The 14,590-nt window shown below is 45.7% G+C and overlaps 1 protein-coding gene across 1 annotated transcript in view; it reads right to left on the bottom strand.

The window, feature by feature from the left end:
* Nucleotides 1-14,590, bottom strand: part of POU6F2 (POU class 6 homeobox 2) — a 118,683-nt gene that overhangs the window by 15,897 nt on the left and 88,196 nt on the right. The window contains exon 3 of the mRNA XM_029926691.1: nucleotides 9,631-9,837. Coding sequence (XP_029782551.1) covers nucleotides 9,631-9,837 — 207 coding nt within the window. The remainder of the gene's footprint in view (nucleotides 1-9,630; nucleotides 9,838-14,590) is intronic.

Raw genomic sequence — 14,590 nt, forward strand, 5'->3', positions numbered from 1 at the left:
ACTCAGTAGAGAAAAAATTAGTGGTCTGCAATCTCACTAAGGAGTCAAAAAGCAAACTAGAAATTCAAGAGGAAAATAAAATAGTTCCTTCTTTTAAGGGCTTCTTCTATGTGCACACAGAGAATGAGATGAATCTAAGATATCTAAGAATCTAAGAAAGATATATTTCTTCCAAAGTAAATAAGCATTTTTAAAGGACATTGGGGTTCTGTTTTCCCTCCAAAGTTCAACCAGACAGTGTGGAAAAATCAATAAAGGTTCTGAAAAGTTCTTACTTATCAAGAATCAAGATTATATAAGCAACAGTGTCTTTAATGGAGCCCATATATTTCATTCCAGTGGCCAGTGTAAACATGTATCTGTTCATTCTAGAATCACTTGTAAGTCCATGGGGTGCCTGGGTGGCTCAGTTGGTTAACTGTCCAACTTCGGCTCAGGTCATGATCTCACCCTTGTGGGTTCAAGCCCTGCGTCTGGCTCTGTGCTGACAGCTCGGAGCCTGAAGCCTGCTTTGGATTCTGTGTCTCCCTCTCTCTCTGCCCCTCCACTGTTCCCTCTTCCAATCTCTCTCTCCTCAAAATAAATATACATTAAAAAAATATACATTTGTAAGTTCAAAGAGGATAGAATTTTGTACATACCAAAATGAGCTCAGAAATTGACCCTCTTTCATAACTTCTTTCTTCAGAAAAAGAGGATGGTAGAGCTACCACTTCTGTTACTTCCCATCCCTGTAATTCTTTCAGGTAAGTGACCAAAAAAATAGCCTTGTCTGTCATATTCTTAGTTTAGTGATTTTGATGCATTAATCTTTAGAAATATTATGTGTACAACTATATGTATCAAGTAAGAAAAAGGAAAGCAGAGATTTAAGCCACTCATGAAACAAATCTGGGATTCCATATAAAAATTTAATAGACTCTAAATATGCAACATTTGAAAAATGTTATTTAATGAGATTGAATTATCTTGTTTCTCAGACACTGACTTAAATCTGAAAATCATGTATTGTATCACATCATTACTGGCAAAAGAAATAGGTGTATAAATGCCTCAAACATAACTGGCCATAAAAATTGGAATAGTTAAAAAAATTGGGATAGTTTTCCAAAAGAAAGTGCAGGGAATTAGGGACTAACTAGAAGCCTAAAGGAAAAACTATTCGTTTTCTTTCCTAGAGAGAAAGGGAAACTTAAGAAACTTCTATGAAGGCCGATGTTTTATTACATTGTCTGGATCTTGAGAGCCTGATTATATGGATACTATATGGCTCCCATTTATGGGATACTTACCACGTGTTTTTGCATAGACTTTTATATCTTGGCATTAGCTCTCTTAGGGTATTGGTGTTGTCATTACAGAAGAAGAAGCAGACTTAAAAAGACCATGTGGCTTACCTGGGGTTATATGGCAGGTATAAGTGAGCTCTGAATCCAAGGAAGTCTGACTCAGGCGCCAGCCCTCCTTCCTGTAGGCGCACGGCCGCCCCGCCCTTGTCTACCACGCAGACAGTTACGAGTCAGGGAGACAGCAGGGAGCTCTAGCTGGGCGGCGTGGGAAGAAATGAGATGTGCTCACATCCACGCGGTGCAGTTGATCAGCACAAACGTAGATTGTGCTCTATCATTCTGAACATATCTCATCTGTTTTGTTCAATATGACAATTTAAGTCTTTTCTGAGTTTAGGATTATTTTCTACAGGTCCTGAAGTATTTAAAATTCCATATTTTTTCAGGAAACATGGTAGCCCTAGGTGGCTAAAAGGAGTATGATTTTGGTGTAGTTTGGGGCACATCTCAGATGCAGTTGCCTATGGATTGCCTTTCACTTAATCTAATCGGTCCTGGTTATCTGTGTAGTATCCTAAAGTTACTTTTCTCAGTATTATGTTCATATTTTCTATAGATTCACTTTACGCTCACTTTGCTGCCTAAAGGAGCTGGAATTTATTTCCATCTAAGTTCCAATAATCATTTTTTTGCCTTTCACGGAGCTATTCAGATATAAGTAGACTGTGATATGGGCTGAAATGTGTCCCATCCCAATTCACCTGTTAAAGTCCTAACCTTCAGTACCTCCAAATGTGAGTATAATTGGAGATCAGTTTTTCAAAGAGGTAATTAACTTAAAATGAGGTCAGTAGGGCGGGGCTTCATCCAGTGTGACTGGTGTCCTTAACAGAAGAGATTAGGTCACAGACTGCTATAGTGGAAGCCCACGTGAGGACACAGAAAGATGGCAGCCACTGCCTGCAAGCCGAGGAGAGAGGTCTTGGGAGAAGGCCTCTGTGCTGACGCTGTGATCTTGGACTTCTAGCTTCCAGAACACTGAGATGATAAATTTCACCCTGTCTGTGGCCTTTTGTTAAGGCAGCCCAAGCAGTCTCATACAGGCTGAGAGCACCAAGTCAGCAAAAGAGATGGAAAGGACAGTTCATGCTCACCTGGGGCTTTGCATTACCCAGGGAAGGAGGAAGGAATGTCCATCTTGCACAGGAAAAGGCACACAGGAAAGAACAGGATTCCTGTTGCCTTTCAGAGGTGGGCTTTGTTGATTTGTTTGTGTGGGTTGGAATTGCTGGGTGTTTCATATGTTCAGCAAAAGTAAATTCAAGTATAAGCACGCTTTCCAGACGTTCTTGTTTTCTTGTTTTCTGGTCTCCGTATGGCTTCCATGTGTCGCACAGTATATCCTTAATAACATTTTAGTTCCTGGAATAAAGCACCTTCTATTTAAATCTGCACAATTGCTATAAAAAGAAGTGGAGGTGACAAGTGTCTTGGAATGTGGAATGAAGCGAAGAATGTGCGAGACAAGTTGGAAAAATGAATGCATATAAACAGTAAAATTCAAATGGGATTAAATAGAGAGAGATTAATTTGGGGGAAAGGAAAATCTCTCCAATTACACCAAGGCAAAATGGAGCAGGTCTGGCCTTTTACAAATATGTGAGGGAGCCATAATGAACCACAGACTAAATCCCCTTTTCATACAATGAGAAGGTGAACAGAATCCCAAGATTTCCAGCAGAAGCGAGAGCGTTTGGGAGGACATCGTGATTCTCCCTTCCTGCACTGGTTGGCATTTTGCCGCATGTGTACTGAGTACATTATAATAGTTTGAAGAGAAATTAAGTCAATGGGTCTCAAGATTTAGTATCTGTCAGAATTAACTAGAAGAGTTGTTAAAACACAGATCATGCCCCCCATCCTCGCCCAGAGTGTCTGATGCATTCAGTCTGGGATGGGGCTCAAGAATTTACATTTTTAACAAGTTCCTAGGTGACGCTGATGGTTGGAGGACCACGCAAAGTTTTGGAAGGTGCTTCTCCTCGAAAAAGGGTAAAGGAAGTGGATTTGTTATGTCCAGACAAGAGAAGCCAGGGCATAGATTTAGTAAGAACCTCCAAGAATGAGGAGGACGTAATGAATGCCTGAGTGTTACTGAGGAGCTCACGCTACTGTGTGTGGGACAGGAGCTCAGCTGTTAGATGCGCTGAGATTTAGGGTCTGCAGCAGGACAGGCTGCGGACCTGAAACATGACGTTCAGGGAGATTTGAATTATCTTTTGGAAAATTTGAAGAAGGCAAAGAGGGAGCTATCTTTTCAGCTGTGTCCTGGAGACTTCCTGGATTTTCCTTCTAGTTCTCTCTGTGGCCTTAAAACAGCTCTTTAACCTAGGCAAGAAGTAGCAGCCCAGATACTTCCTGTCTGCAGGGGAGTTGAGCACAGTGGGCTCAGAAAGAGGGCTGATAGCAGCGTCCCTCACGCCAGGCACTGTGGGGCTGGAAGGAGGTGAAAAGGGCAGGGTGGGGGCAGGATTTAGGGGAGACACTCAGATACAGGCAGGGAAGGTCACCTCGGTTCTCAGACAAGCCTGCGACACACAACCAGGGCTCCGCAGGGACAGAGCAGGATAGCAAATGAGGGATTAGATGAAGTTGAGATAATAAGGTGGGAGAGTGCTGCAAGAGGAAGGTGTTGACATTCCAGAAAGAAGAATAGAGAAGACAGTGCTGTGCGGAGGCTCCTCTCAAGCTTGCCTGCAGGAGCTAACGTGGAACCTACTGGAAGCTGACAGAACACACAGAATTGGCAAGGCAGAGAAGGGCCTTAGTTGGGCCACTCTGGAAGCATCCTTTTGGGACGCTGGACAGACAAACTCCAAAACTGGGCAGCAATTAAACCTAAAACAATTGAGCAAGCACCCACCACGGGCAGAGTACGGAATGAGGCTGAGTCATTTTGGTGCCTGCCTTTCGGGTATAGATTCCTAATGACAGCACAGCTGATGAAAATGAATGGAGCAGGGGGAAAGCAGAGCTGAGGGAACAATGCAGGGAAGCTTCCAGAAGGAAGGATCTTAGATGAAGCAATGGTGGCTGGAGCTTGTCACACAGAGAAGGTGGGAAAGGCATTCCAGGCCAGAGCACAGCATGTGCAGAGAGCTTGTCCCCTGTTGGCTGGGCTTGGCAGGGAGTGACAAGGGGAGACCAGAAGAACGAGATGTACAGTTGTGTGGCTGGAAGATCAAAGGGCTGTTGGAGTCGCGATACGCATTTCGTCCATCTAGGAAAACTCCCCCCTTGTGGGTGGAAATGCCTCATTTATGTCCCATTCTGGGTGCCTCCAAGAAAAAAATGTGGAGCCACTTGGATTCAGGTAGGGGCTGGGAAGGGCAGTTAATTTTCAAAAACAGGTAAGGGAGGACATGCTGTATTTACTTGGGGAAAAAATGGATCGATTTGGATAATCAGATGGCATTCCGGGAAGCCAATTTAAATGAATTACCTTCTTTTGGTTTCCTGTTAACACCAAGATTACTTTTTGAGAAAAAATCGAGTGCTTTCAGAGATAGCAGTCTCCAAGCATTATAGCTCTGGCATTTAATTTCTGGAAAATTTCAAGGCTTTGATTATACAAAGTGCAACATTGTTTTTTTCTTTCAAATGTCTCCCACTGCCTTCTGCTGGAGTTTAGTCAAGGGAAGGATAAATATGCACAAAACTGACATCCGTGCCCTTTTGGAGAAGTCATTAGTTCATGGTCACAGTGTAGGAAGGGCAAGCTGAGGGATTTGGGACACTCTCACTCTCTCACTTTGGCGGGAGAATTTACCAGAATTCACCATCCCTGCAGGGTCCCATGGAGGGAACGAAAGGTTACTTTCAAGCTCCACCAAATACGGTGTATTAACTAGTTGTTTCTTCTTCTTCTTCTTCTTCTTCTTCTTCTTCTTCTTCTTCTTCTTCTCCTTCTCCTTCTCCTTCTCCTTCTTCCTCTTCTTCTTTTTATCCATGCACAGAAACATACTTCCTTCTTTCTGTGTCTTCTTTTATACCTCGTCCTTTTCTGATGTTCAGTCTCTTGCATTGCTTTCTAAGAATCTTGGATGTGATACTGTGAAGGTTATATCTAGGGCTATCGAATCTTTGTGTATATTTAAAAAATATATTGTTTGTATTTCAGATGGTCCCTTTGCAGCATCTCAATCTTTTATCATTGGAATAAATCATCATCAAGAGCAGTTGAGATGCACCTGGGTGACTCAGTTGGTTAAGTGTCCAACTTCAGCTCAGGTCATGATCTTGTGGTTTGTGAGTTCGAGCCCTGCCTTGGGCTGTGTGCTGTGAGCTTTGTGCTGACAGCTTGGAGCCTGCTTCAGATTCTGTGTCTTCCCCACCCTCTGCCCCTCCCATATTCTGTCTCTCAATAATAAATAAATGTTTAAAAAATTTTTTTTAAAAGAGCAGTTAATGGGTGACTCTTAGATCTTATTCAGGTCCCTTTAGTTAATGGTAGGCAGATGTAAAAATGAAACTGAAGGTGCAATTATTTTTTATTAGATTAAAACAAATCACTCCAATTTGTCTGGTCCAAGGGCTGTGTACTTCACTCCATGGAAGTGAAGTCCCTTCTGAATGTTGAGTCAGGGAACTTTCTGTTCCTGTAATTTATGGCGTATTTTACTGTTGGAACCATGCTCTTGTGAGATCAAGCATTTGTCATAAATCACATGAAAAAATAAATTGAGAAACTTCTCTACTGTATGATAGAAATCCTTTATTTTTTAGTGGTTGTCTGTATTATATTTCTTCAATGTAAAGGGTTATATTTAAAGAAAAAAATTGAAGACCACTATCGTTATACCTCGAGTTCTGAGCTTTTTACTTTTGGACTTGTGGGCATTTTATGATCTGCTATCCTCAGAATCCCAGCTTTTATATCCGGGGCTCAGACTAGTGCACCTCTTGTCCATTCACCCAACTTGTTAACTTTACTATACGTTCCAAGGTGTTTCAATTGTTTCAGAGCTGATGCCAAGCAAGAGTAGTCGTCCTTCATTTATTTCCACCATTTCCTGATATTTCTGGCCAGGTTCACCATTGGTTCCCTTGATCTTTCTGGGACTAGAAGAGACCACGGGCACATGCCCCGGGGCGGGGATGGGTGCCTGTGGTGACTTGGGGGAGATTCCGGAAGGTTTGAATATAACTCTTTTCCAGCTGTGCTCACGTGTTCTCTTGGCATGCACATACATGAGAGACACATGTGCATGTGCCGTTTAGGACAGTCCGGCTCTGTGGGATGTTGGTTGTACCTGACACAAATTGGATTTTCAAGGCACCCCACCACCTCCTGCAAGGGGCTGGCTGTTTCTTCCCAATAAGTCTCCAATTCTACAGTGAAGAAGATGGCCGCGGGGGTTAGACCTGCAGAGGACCATGTTCCTGTAGCGATAATGAAGTTTGTTCTAGGAACCAACAAGTGTGGTGTGAGAATGTTTCTGAGATGCCTCTGTGCTCATGAGGGGGACTGTGGCAATGAATCAAGGAGTGGAGGAATGGCACCCTTATTTGCCATTTCTTGGTTAGGTCCTTCTCCTGGATTAAAACTGCACTGCTACAAATCTAGGGCTGCAATTTTATGTAACTGGAATAATCTATCACCTAAACACTCTCCTCTAAAATCCAAGGTGAGGATGAGAGCTGCTCTGTATTAAATGTTAATGACTTCTAATTAATTCATCATCTTTGTGGCAATTTACAACTTGGCTTTGCTGACAGGAATAGTGTTTAGCTTACGGTATGAGAAGAGGCCAATCTCCTTTCCCCCCCGCCCCCCCCCGAGACAATTTTAGCATAAGTTTGAACAGATAGACATAGATCTTAAAAAGCCAATAAAATGTAGAGGCTCTTGCCTTATTTGGGGACCTATGTAGAAGGTAGAGGATCCAATGGTACCTTGTAGATGGTACGTTAAAGAAATAAACTAGCTGAGAGATGGGGGTGGGAGAGGGGAAGGAAGTCCTCAGTGATACATGTGGCAAGGATTGCACCACGGCCTATGATTAAGCTGAGGTAGAAGAGAAGGGGTTGGGAAACTTGGCCCCCCGGGCAGTGATTTAGATTTGGAGGGAGAACCAAAGGGTGTAAGACCAGAGTCTCTGTCTCTGGGAAGTGTGTTCAAATCTGACTTGGTTTTTCCTGGTGTTTGCCCCTCAATGGAGGGGGTCTCCTTGCTGGACATGCTCATAGATCTCCTCACAACTCTTTCATGGTGCTTACTGTGGATCTTAGGTACATATTTGTGCAAGTTTTGGATGAATGTCCATCTTCCTCGCTAGACCATGAACTTCATGAAGGAAGGACTCATGTTATCTGTCATGTCTACCAGCCTAACTTCCAGGTCCGGTGCCTGACAAATAGCAGGTGGTCAATGAATATATATATCAACAGATTTTTAAAAAATAGTTACTGAACAAGCGAATGGATTTTCCAAGCATAGTCTTTGAGTGCCACCAAGAATGGGAAGTACTCGTGGTTGGATCAGAAGCCAAATAGCTGAGGTCTCTGGAGAGACTTCTACTTTGTTGCAGATGAATGATGAAGGATTTATCAGTGCTTTCTTCTTCCTTTTTTCCTTTGACTTTTATTTCCTTGCTAGATGTTTTACATTGTACAGTTTTCCAACACTCCTAAGGCCATCTACTCAGTCTTGCACCCACTGGTAGTATTTGTCTTGCCCCCCTCCCCACTCCCTTTCTTTTGCTAGTGTGTCCTCCAACTGCAAATCTGGGTCTTAGTCTTGCCCAACTCCTTAACTCCCCCAGATGCTTGTTTCAAAATGTCTCAAATAGAGTGGATTCAGACTTTAAAGTGTTGCAACAAAGATACAGAGGGATTGAGGTTAATCCATTGCTTTTCCTGGTTTCATCCCTGTAGCATTTGACACTGCATCCCTTGCCGACTTTTTAAACACTCTTGGGATCCTAGTTCATTACACTCTGGATTCCTCTCCTGCTTATTCAGCTACCTCTTCAACCTCTCCCTTCCTCCTCCCTTCCTTAAAAGCTGATGTTTCCCAAAGTTACTCCTTCACTTCATCTTCCTTTCTTCTCTTGCTCCTCAGGCTTTCCTGGTCTTCCTTCCTTCTGTTGGTCCTCATGATTTTTCTGGATGCTGGATTTGTTTTCAGCTACAATGTATGCATTCATGACTCCCAGATCCTGTCCTGAGAGCTACTACAATCCAGACCCTTAGTTCAGCAATCCAGTGAATGCTTTCATAAACTCCTCTTTGTGTTTTGCTATAGTCTCCTAAGTGGCTTGTTTGCAGTAGATGTTTCACCACTACAGCTCAACTTCTATGTGCTACCGGAGTTGTCTTCTTGAAAAATAAAACCGAGCATGTCACTCCTCTCTTTAAATACCTCAGACAGATTCCCAGGGCTGGAGAGTAAATGATCATCACCATCATCATGACTATGTAACTTGCTCATCGTGGGTGAGGCACTAACCACTATGTTGCTTCATTTAGTCCTCACAAACTACTCTGTGGGATGGGTCCTGGCTATGCCCATTTTCCAGATGAGGGAACTGGGGCACAAAGATGACGCATGATGTGTTCAAGATCACACAGAGATAAAGCTCATCCTTTTCAACTTGATCATGGAGGCTTTTCCATGACTGTCCTCAACCTTCCCCTGTGCGCCAATCACATGAGCCTTTCTTCTGGGTCCCAACACTCCTTCTCCTTCACCTGTCCCTGCCATTGGGCCTGCTGCTCCCATGGCCTGGGATGTTGTGATCCCATTGTTTACCCAGTTAACTCTTGCTCTGTCTTTGTCCATCAATCATCAGTCCCCAAACCATTTTCTCTGTGAGAAACTCTTTGGACAAAGCTGGTCACTCCCACCTGTGTGTTGTACACACTTGTCCTGTTACAGGACGTTCTCTGCTTTATTGCACAATGGAGTGATTTTTTTTTCATTAACAGTTACAGTGTAAGTGGTCTTGGTTTCCTCTTGACCCCTTTAAAAAATTATCTGAAAATTAAGTATCATAAATGTTGAAGTAAGAACACATCCCTATTGTCTTTTAGGCCACTATCTCTCTTTATAATTTAATAGATTTGTATCGTTAGATTAGAGAGCTATTTAGTTATCACCCATTTTTACTAAGAATGAAAAAAGAGCTCCTTGCCTTTTAAAATCTTTGATATGTTAGGATCATGGATTAAATATTTTGTGATTTAAAAATGAATCTTCATTGATTGAGACCAAACAGAAGATGAGTGGGAAAGAGAGGGGGGTCAGGTAGCCATGGCTGCCTGGATGGGGAGCTGTTACCTGCTGGCCGGGCTTGATGGGTGAGAGCGTGATGCCCTGGGTGTTGATCACTGGCAGGATCTGGTTCCCGATAACCGTGGCAATGATCTGGCCCTGGGCGTTGGTCAGGAGCTGGGGGGTGATGGGCTGAACTTGCAGGCCCTGAGTGCCGCTCGCTGCTTGGCTTGATGGTCCCGGATTCGGCATCAGAGGTATGGTCCCAATAATCTGCAAGAGACAGGCCCAATGGTGAGGTGCTGGGCTCTGCCCCGCATCTGCACATGCAACTGGAGATGGCCCATGCCCTGCTGAGAGCAGATTCAGAGACTGAACACATCTGGAGATGTGTGTAGGAAAGCCAGTGCAGGGCATGAACATCTACGGGAACAATAAGCACATGAGTCAAGTACCTGGGAAGGAAGGGGGAAGCATCTTTCTTAAAAATAAAATCAAGGGGCACCTGGGTGGCTCAGTCGGTTAGGCCTCCGACTTCGGCTCAGGTCATGATCTCACATTCATGGCTTCGAGCCCTGCGTCGGGCTCTGTGCTGACAGCTCAGAGCCTGGAGCCTGCTTCTGATTCTGGTCTCCCTCTCTCTCTGCCCCTCCCCACTCATGCTCTGTCTCTCTCTGTCTCAAAAATAAATAAAAAACATTAGAAATTTTATAAAAAAATAAAAGTCAAGCTTCAGCAAGGACATAAACCTGGGATTTCTGCCGGGGCAGCACAGATGTCTACTTTGTCTAGAACCAGATAGAAGATGGACTTCTTGTGGCAACCAGGGCCTCGTCCAGCTGGGGAGCCCTATCTCTTCCCCACAGGAGTGCCTCAAACACACATTCTTTCTTCTGCCTCACTCTCCTCTACTCTACTGATATCCTGCTCCTCACTCAAGGTCTCTGGCGAGCTGGGGCGTCAGCACCCTGGTGCTCACAGTGGACGAGAGGCCAGTTTCTGGAATCATGGAGACAGGATTCTATGCCCAGCCATGCTGCCTACCTGCTCAGTCCAAGAGCCTCAGCTTTCCGAGAGCTTGAGAGAATTAGGATCATAAACAAAGTTTGAAACTCTTAAAATCAAGTGGACATAACGACTGAGGGCAGAAAGTTTAAAAATGTGCATTTTAAACAATATGTTTGACACTGAGTCCTCAGGCTGAGAAGTCCAAGGCTTCTGTGACAGAGAAGGTTTCTTGTTGCATCTGGTAGCTTCTGGCTTCTGCGAAGGGATGGTGTGGAGTATCCAAGAGGAGACACCCAGCTGGACCCCATCACTGAGCTAAGGACAAAGGGACCAGTGGACAGGGCAGCGAATGTGCAGGGCATCTGTGAGACCTGGAAACATGGATCACAGTCATATGTTGCTAGGGACACATTTGATCCTTGCAAAAGGAAAATATGATCAATGTTTCTCCAGGTTGTGGACTCTCCTGGGTCGCCTCCCAGATGTGAACTGTGGTAACATGGCCTGGGGGCCACCATGGCATATTAACAATCCTGTCCCAGGAAGTGCTTTCATGTGTATGGTTTCATTCATTCCACATTCTTACAACAGCTATGAAGTGGGCATCAGCCCCACCCTCTTTAAGTGGATAAGACCACGGGGGCTCAGCTGTCCCCCAAAGGAGGGGTTCGTAAGTGACAGAGCTGGAGTCCAGGTCTGCATGACACTCACGTGCTTGCTTGTCCATCATGTCCCCTGGTGGCCACCACATATGGGACATCAGCGGGTGGGGGTGGGAGTGGATACCGGCTGGTAGAGGGCTCAGCGAGCTGTTTGCAATTTTCTTCCAGGCAATAAGCTGCTTGTGGTCTGAGTTTATAAATGATTCTATTTCCCACCTTTACTGTACTCCAAGAGGGCTTTGAACCTGGGTTCTCAGTAAATGTCTTCGGAACCGATGGTGTCTAGACTCAGCTGCCATCGGGGATCCCAGAGGCAAAGAAGACCCCGGAAGAGTCGCAAGCCCACACCGCTCAGTGACAGAGACCATGACGGAGAAACCGCCCATTCTCACCTGCCCTCGCTCCCACCGCCAAAGCCCCTGTGGGGTGGCGCCACCTGAGCCGCTGTGTGAACACTAAGGATGGGTGGCGGTAGTCAATGGAAGCCGGTGTAGGTCAAGTAGCAATTGCGAGAGTGTGAGCGTGCACAGGTCCCCGGGGGGTCTGCAGCTCTGAAGGCTCACTGAGTACGTCTGCAAGGTGCGGCCTGCAGCATCAGCACTGAAAGAGCCCTATCAGTGCAAGGTCAGGTCCGCGTCCATCCGTTAGAACACGTATGTACTTTCTTGATGTGCGGTCTTGCATTAAGCAGCTCGGGGTTCACAGGCTGCTCCTCTGACCCCACAGGCCGCGTGGGGAGGCCTGGCGAGCAGGTTCCTGGTCCTGCACCTGCGCTCACCTGTCCACGCTGGCTTATCTGTGTCTTAGGCCTGAGAAGCCCCACCCCACCGGATCTGCCTCCATGGAAGGCCTCTGGAAGCCAGATTCATTCTGGGGGCAGGGCTGTGGGTTCTATTTTAAGCAGGATGTCATCAGTCTAGGAGCCAGTGTGAGCCTAAGCCGGGAGAAGGCTTCAGAGCGAGGCGCGGCCCCTGACAGCCGCAGAGAACACAGAGCGGGGAGGCATTGTGCCCCGAGAAGATTGACAGGAGTCAGTGCTTGCCTGGCGGTAATGAGATGCTTTGCCAGCTTTCCAGGTGGAAAGAAGAAAGACGCATGCAAATGACTCCCCCGGCCTTTCCCTGAAGCCAGCCTCGCTCCCAGCCCCAGCTCGACATTACTAAAACATGGTGCCTCTCGCTTCTCCTCCCACTGCCGGCTCCTCTCCTCTTTCCTGAGGCCCAGCATCACTTGCTCAGGGTAGGACAGCACTAGTGGCGGAGCCAGAGGGATCTGGAACTGCGGGACTGCAGGGATCCTTTAATAAGGAGGGCGTGGCTGCCAGGTGGAGGGCGGGGGCAGGAAGCCTCTGGGAAGCTATGGGTTTCTCATTTTTGTTCCCCTTGCAGGGGAGCTGGAGTATCCATCTCAGCATGTCAAAGACGGCAGTGCATTGTGGGAGTTTTTTCTTAATTTTATTTATGTATTTTGAAAGAGAGAGCGAGCGAGAGAGTGAGAGCACGTTAGAACGGGAGGGGGAGAGAGAGGAAGAGAAAGAATCCCAAGCAGGCTCCACACCGTCAGCACAGAGGCCTCACTAACTGTGAGATCATGACCTGAGCTGAAATCAAGAGTCAGATGCTTAACCAACGGAGCCATCCAGGTGCCCTGTCGTGGGAAGTTTTCTAACATTCTCCAGATTTTCATTTTCTCCCACATACTGTGTTGTCTAAAAATTCCCAGACATGCCTATTCTGCTTGGGTTGGCTCTGGTTCCCTGCAGCATTTCCACAGATCTCCCCAAAATAGCATCTGGGATCCTGACTGCAGAGAGCTCTCCACAAGGAAGCCAGAGATGCCCAGACAGCCATGGTGTGAGGCTTTTGGCACTTGCTCAGAATTGGTGATTTTACTTGTGGAAATTGTATTTTAAGTTAAAGACCTTTTGCTAGTCAAGGGGAGTATTTCCATCTGTACGTATTCCAAGCAAATCAAGAAATTACAACCGATGTTTGACGTTAGGGGAACTCTGATTCAAAGGCAAAGAGAAAGAGGATACTTCTGAGACATGCGAGGCCTTAAGACCAGCCTTTGGAGCGTGAGGCTCTGGCTCCCAGAGCTAAGGGTTTTGTGATGGAAGAATGTCTCACTGAGCCAACAGGGCCAGGAGGGTGCGACTCCTGATCAAGGCATTAGCTACACAAGAGAACTTCCATCTCTCCTAGAAGATGCTGAGGACCCTGATGGAGCAAAATAGTGCCTGCAGACTCTTGTCTGTCTAGACTGTGTTGTCATACACCATAGAGGACACCAAGGAAATTCAGTTGGGGGCAGAGGAGGGAGCAAAAAGACAGGTACATCACATGTGAAGATTCTAACAAGTCAACAGAGAAATGATATGTACCACACAAGTGGCGAGGACTATCCCATAAGAATCTATATCCAGGGGGCACCTGGGGGCTCAGTCAGTTAAGCATCTGACTCTTGATTTCGGCTCAGGTCATGATCTCACTGTTCGTGAGTTCTAGCCCTGTGTCAGGCATTGCACACAGTATGAAACTTCCTTGAGTTTCTCTGTCTCCCTCTTTTTCTGCCCCTCTCTGAACTCTCTCTCTTTTAAAATAAAATAAAATAAAATAAAATAAAATAAAATAAAATAAAATAAAAAGAATCTCTTGGGGCACCTGGGTGGCTCAGTCAGTTAAGCATCTGACTTCGGCTTGGGTCATGATCATGTGGTTTGTGGGTTTGAGCCCTCCGTTGGGCTCTGTACTGACAGCTCGGAGCCTGAAGCCTGCTTCAGATTCTGTATCTCCCTCTCTCTTTGACCCTCCCCTGCTCATGCTCTGTCTGTCTCTCTCAAAAAATAAAAATAAACATTAAAAAAAAGAATCCCTATATCCATATGGTGGGTGCTCAAAGGAATATTGGGAATGAATGAGTGATATGAGAGGGAGAAAGATGAGGATGGTCAGGAAGACTTGATGGAAGAAATGGGGGTGGAGCAGAGTCTTGAAGGTTGGGTGGGATTTGGGAAGACAGGGAAACTACTCCAAACAAGAGACCTGCTGGAGGTGAGAAGCACGAGGGGTGAGGCACTGACTACTTTTCAAGCAAGAAGGCTGAGACAGTGGAGCAGGAACAGGTCACCAGGGAAGGTCAAATTCCTGCTGGGTAAGGGGCTTGAGTGATGGATTTTGAGGGGTGGGGAGGAGCACTGAAACGGAACCATTTCAGGCATGAAACAAAGGTACGGATAGAATGGACGGAAGTGGTGAGAGACGACAGATCACTTGCTAGGATGCTATGGGAGTCGTCCAAGCGTGACGCAAAGTGCCTCCATGAATCCTTGGCATCGGGGTGACTGGATTCGTTGA

This window comes from Suricata suricatta, chromosome 2 (assembly GCF_006229205.1).
Source record: "Suricata suricatta isolate VVHF042 chromosome 2, meerkat_22Aug2017_6uvM2_HiC, whole genome shotgun sequence".
In the NCBI taxonomy this organism is placed as follows: Eukaryota; Metazoa; Chordata; class Mammalia; order Carnivora; family Herpestidae; genus Suricata; species Suricata suricatta.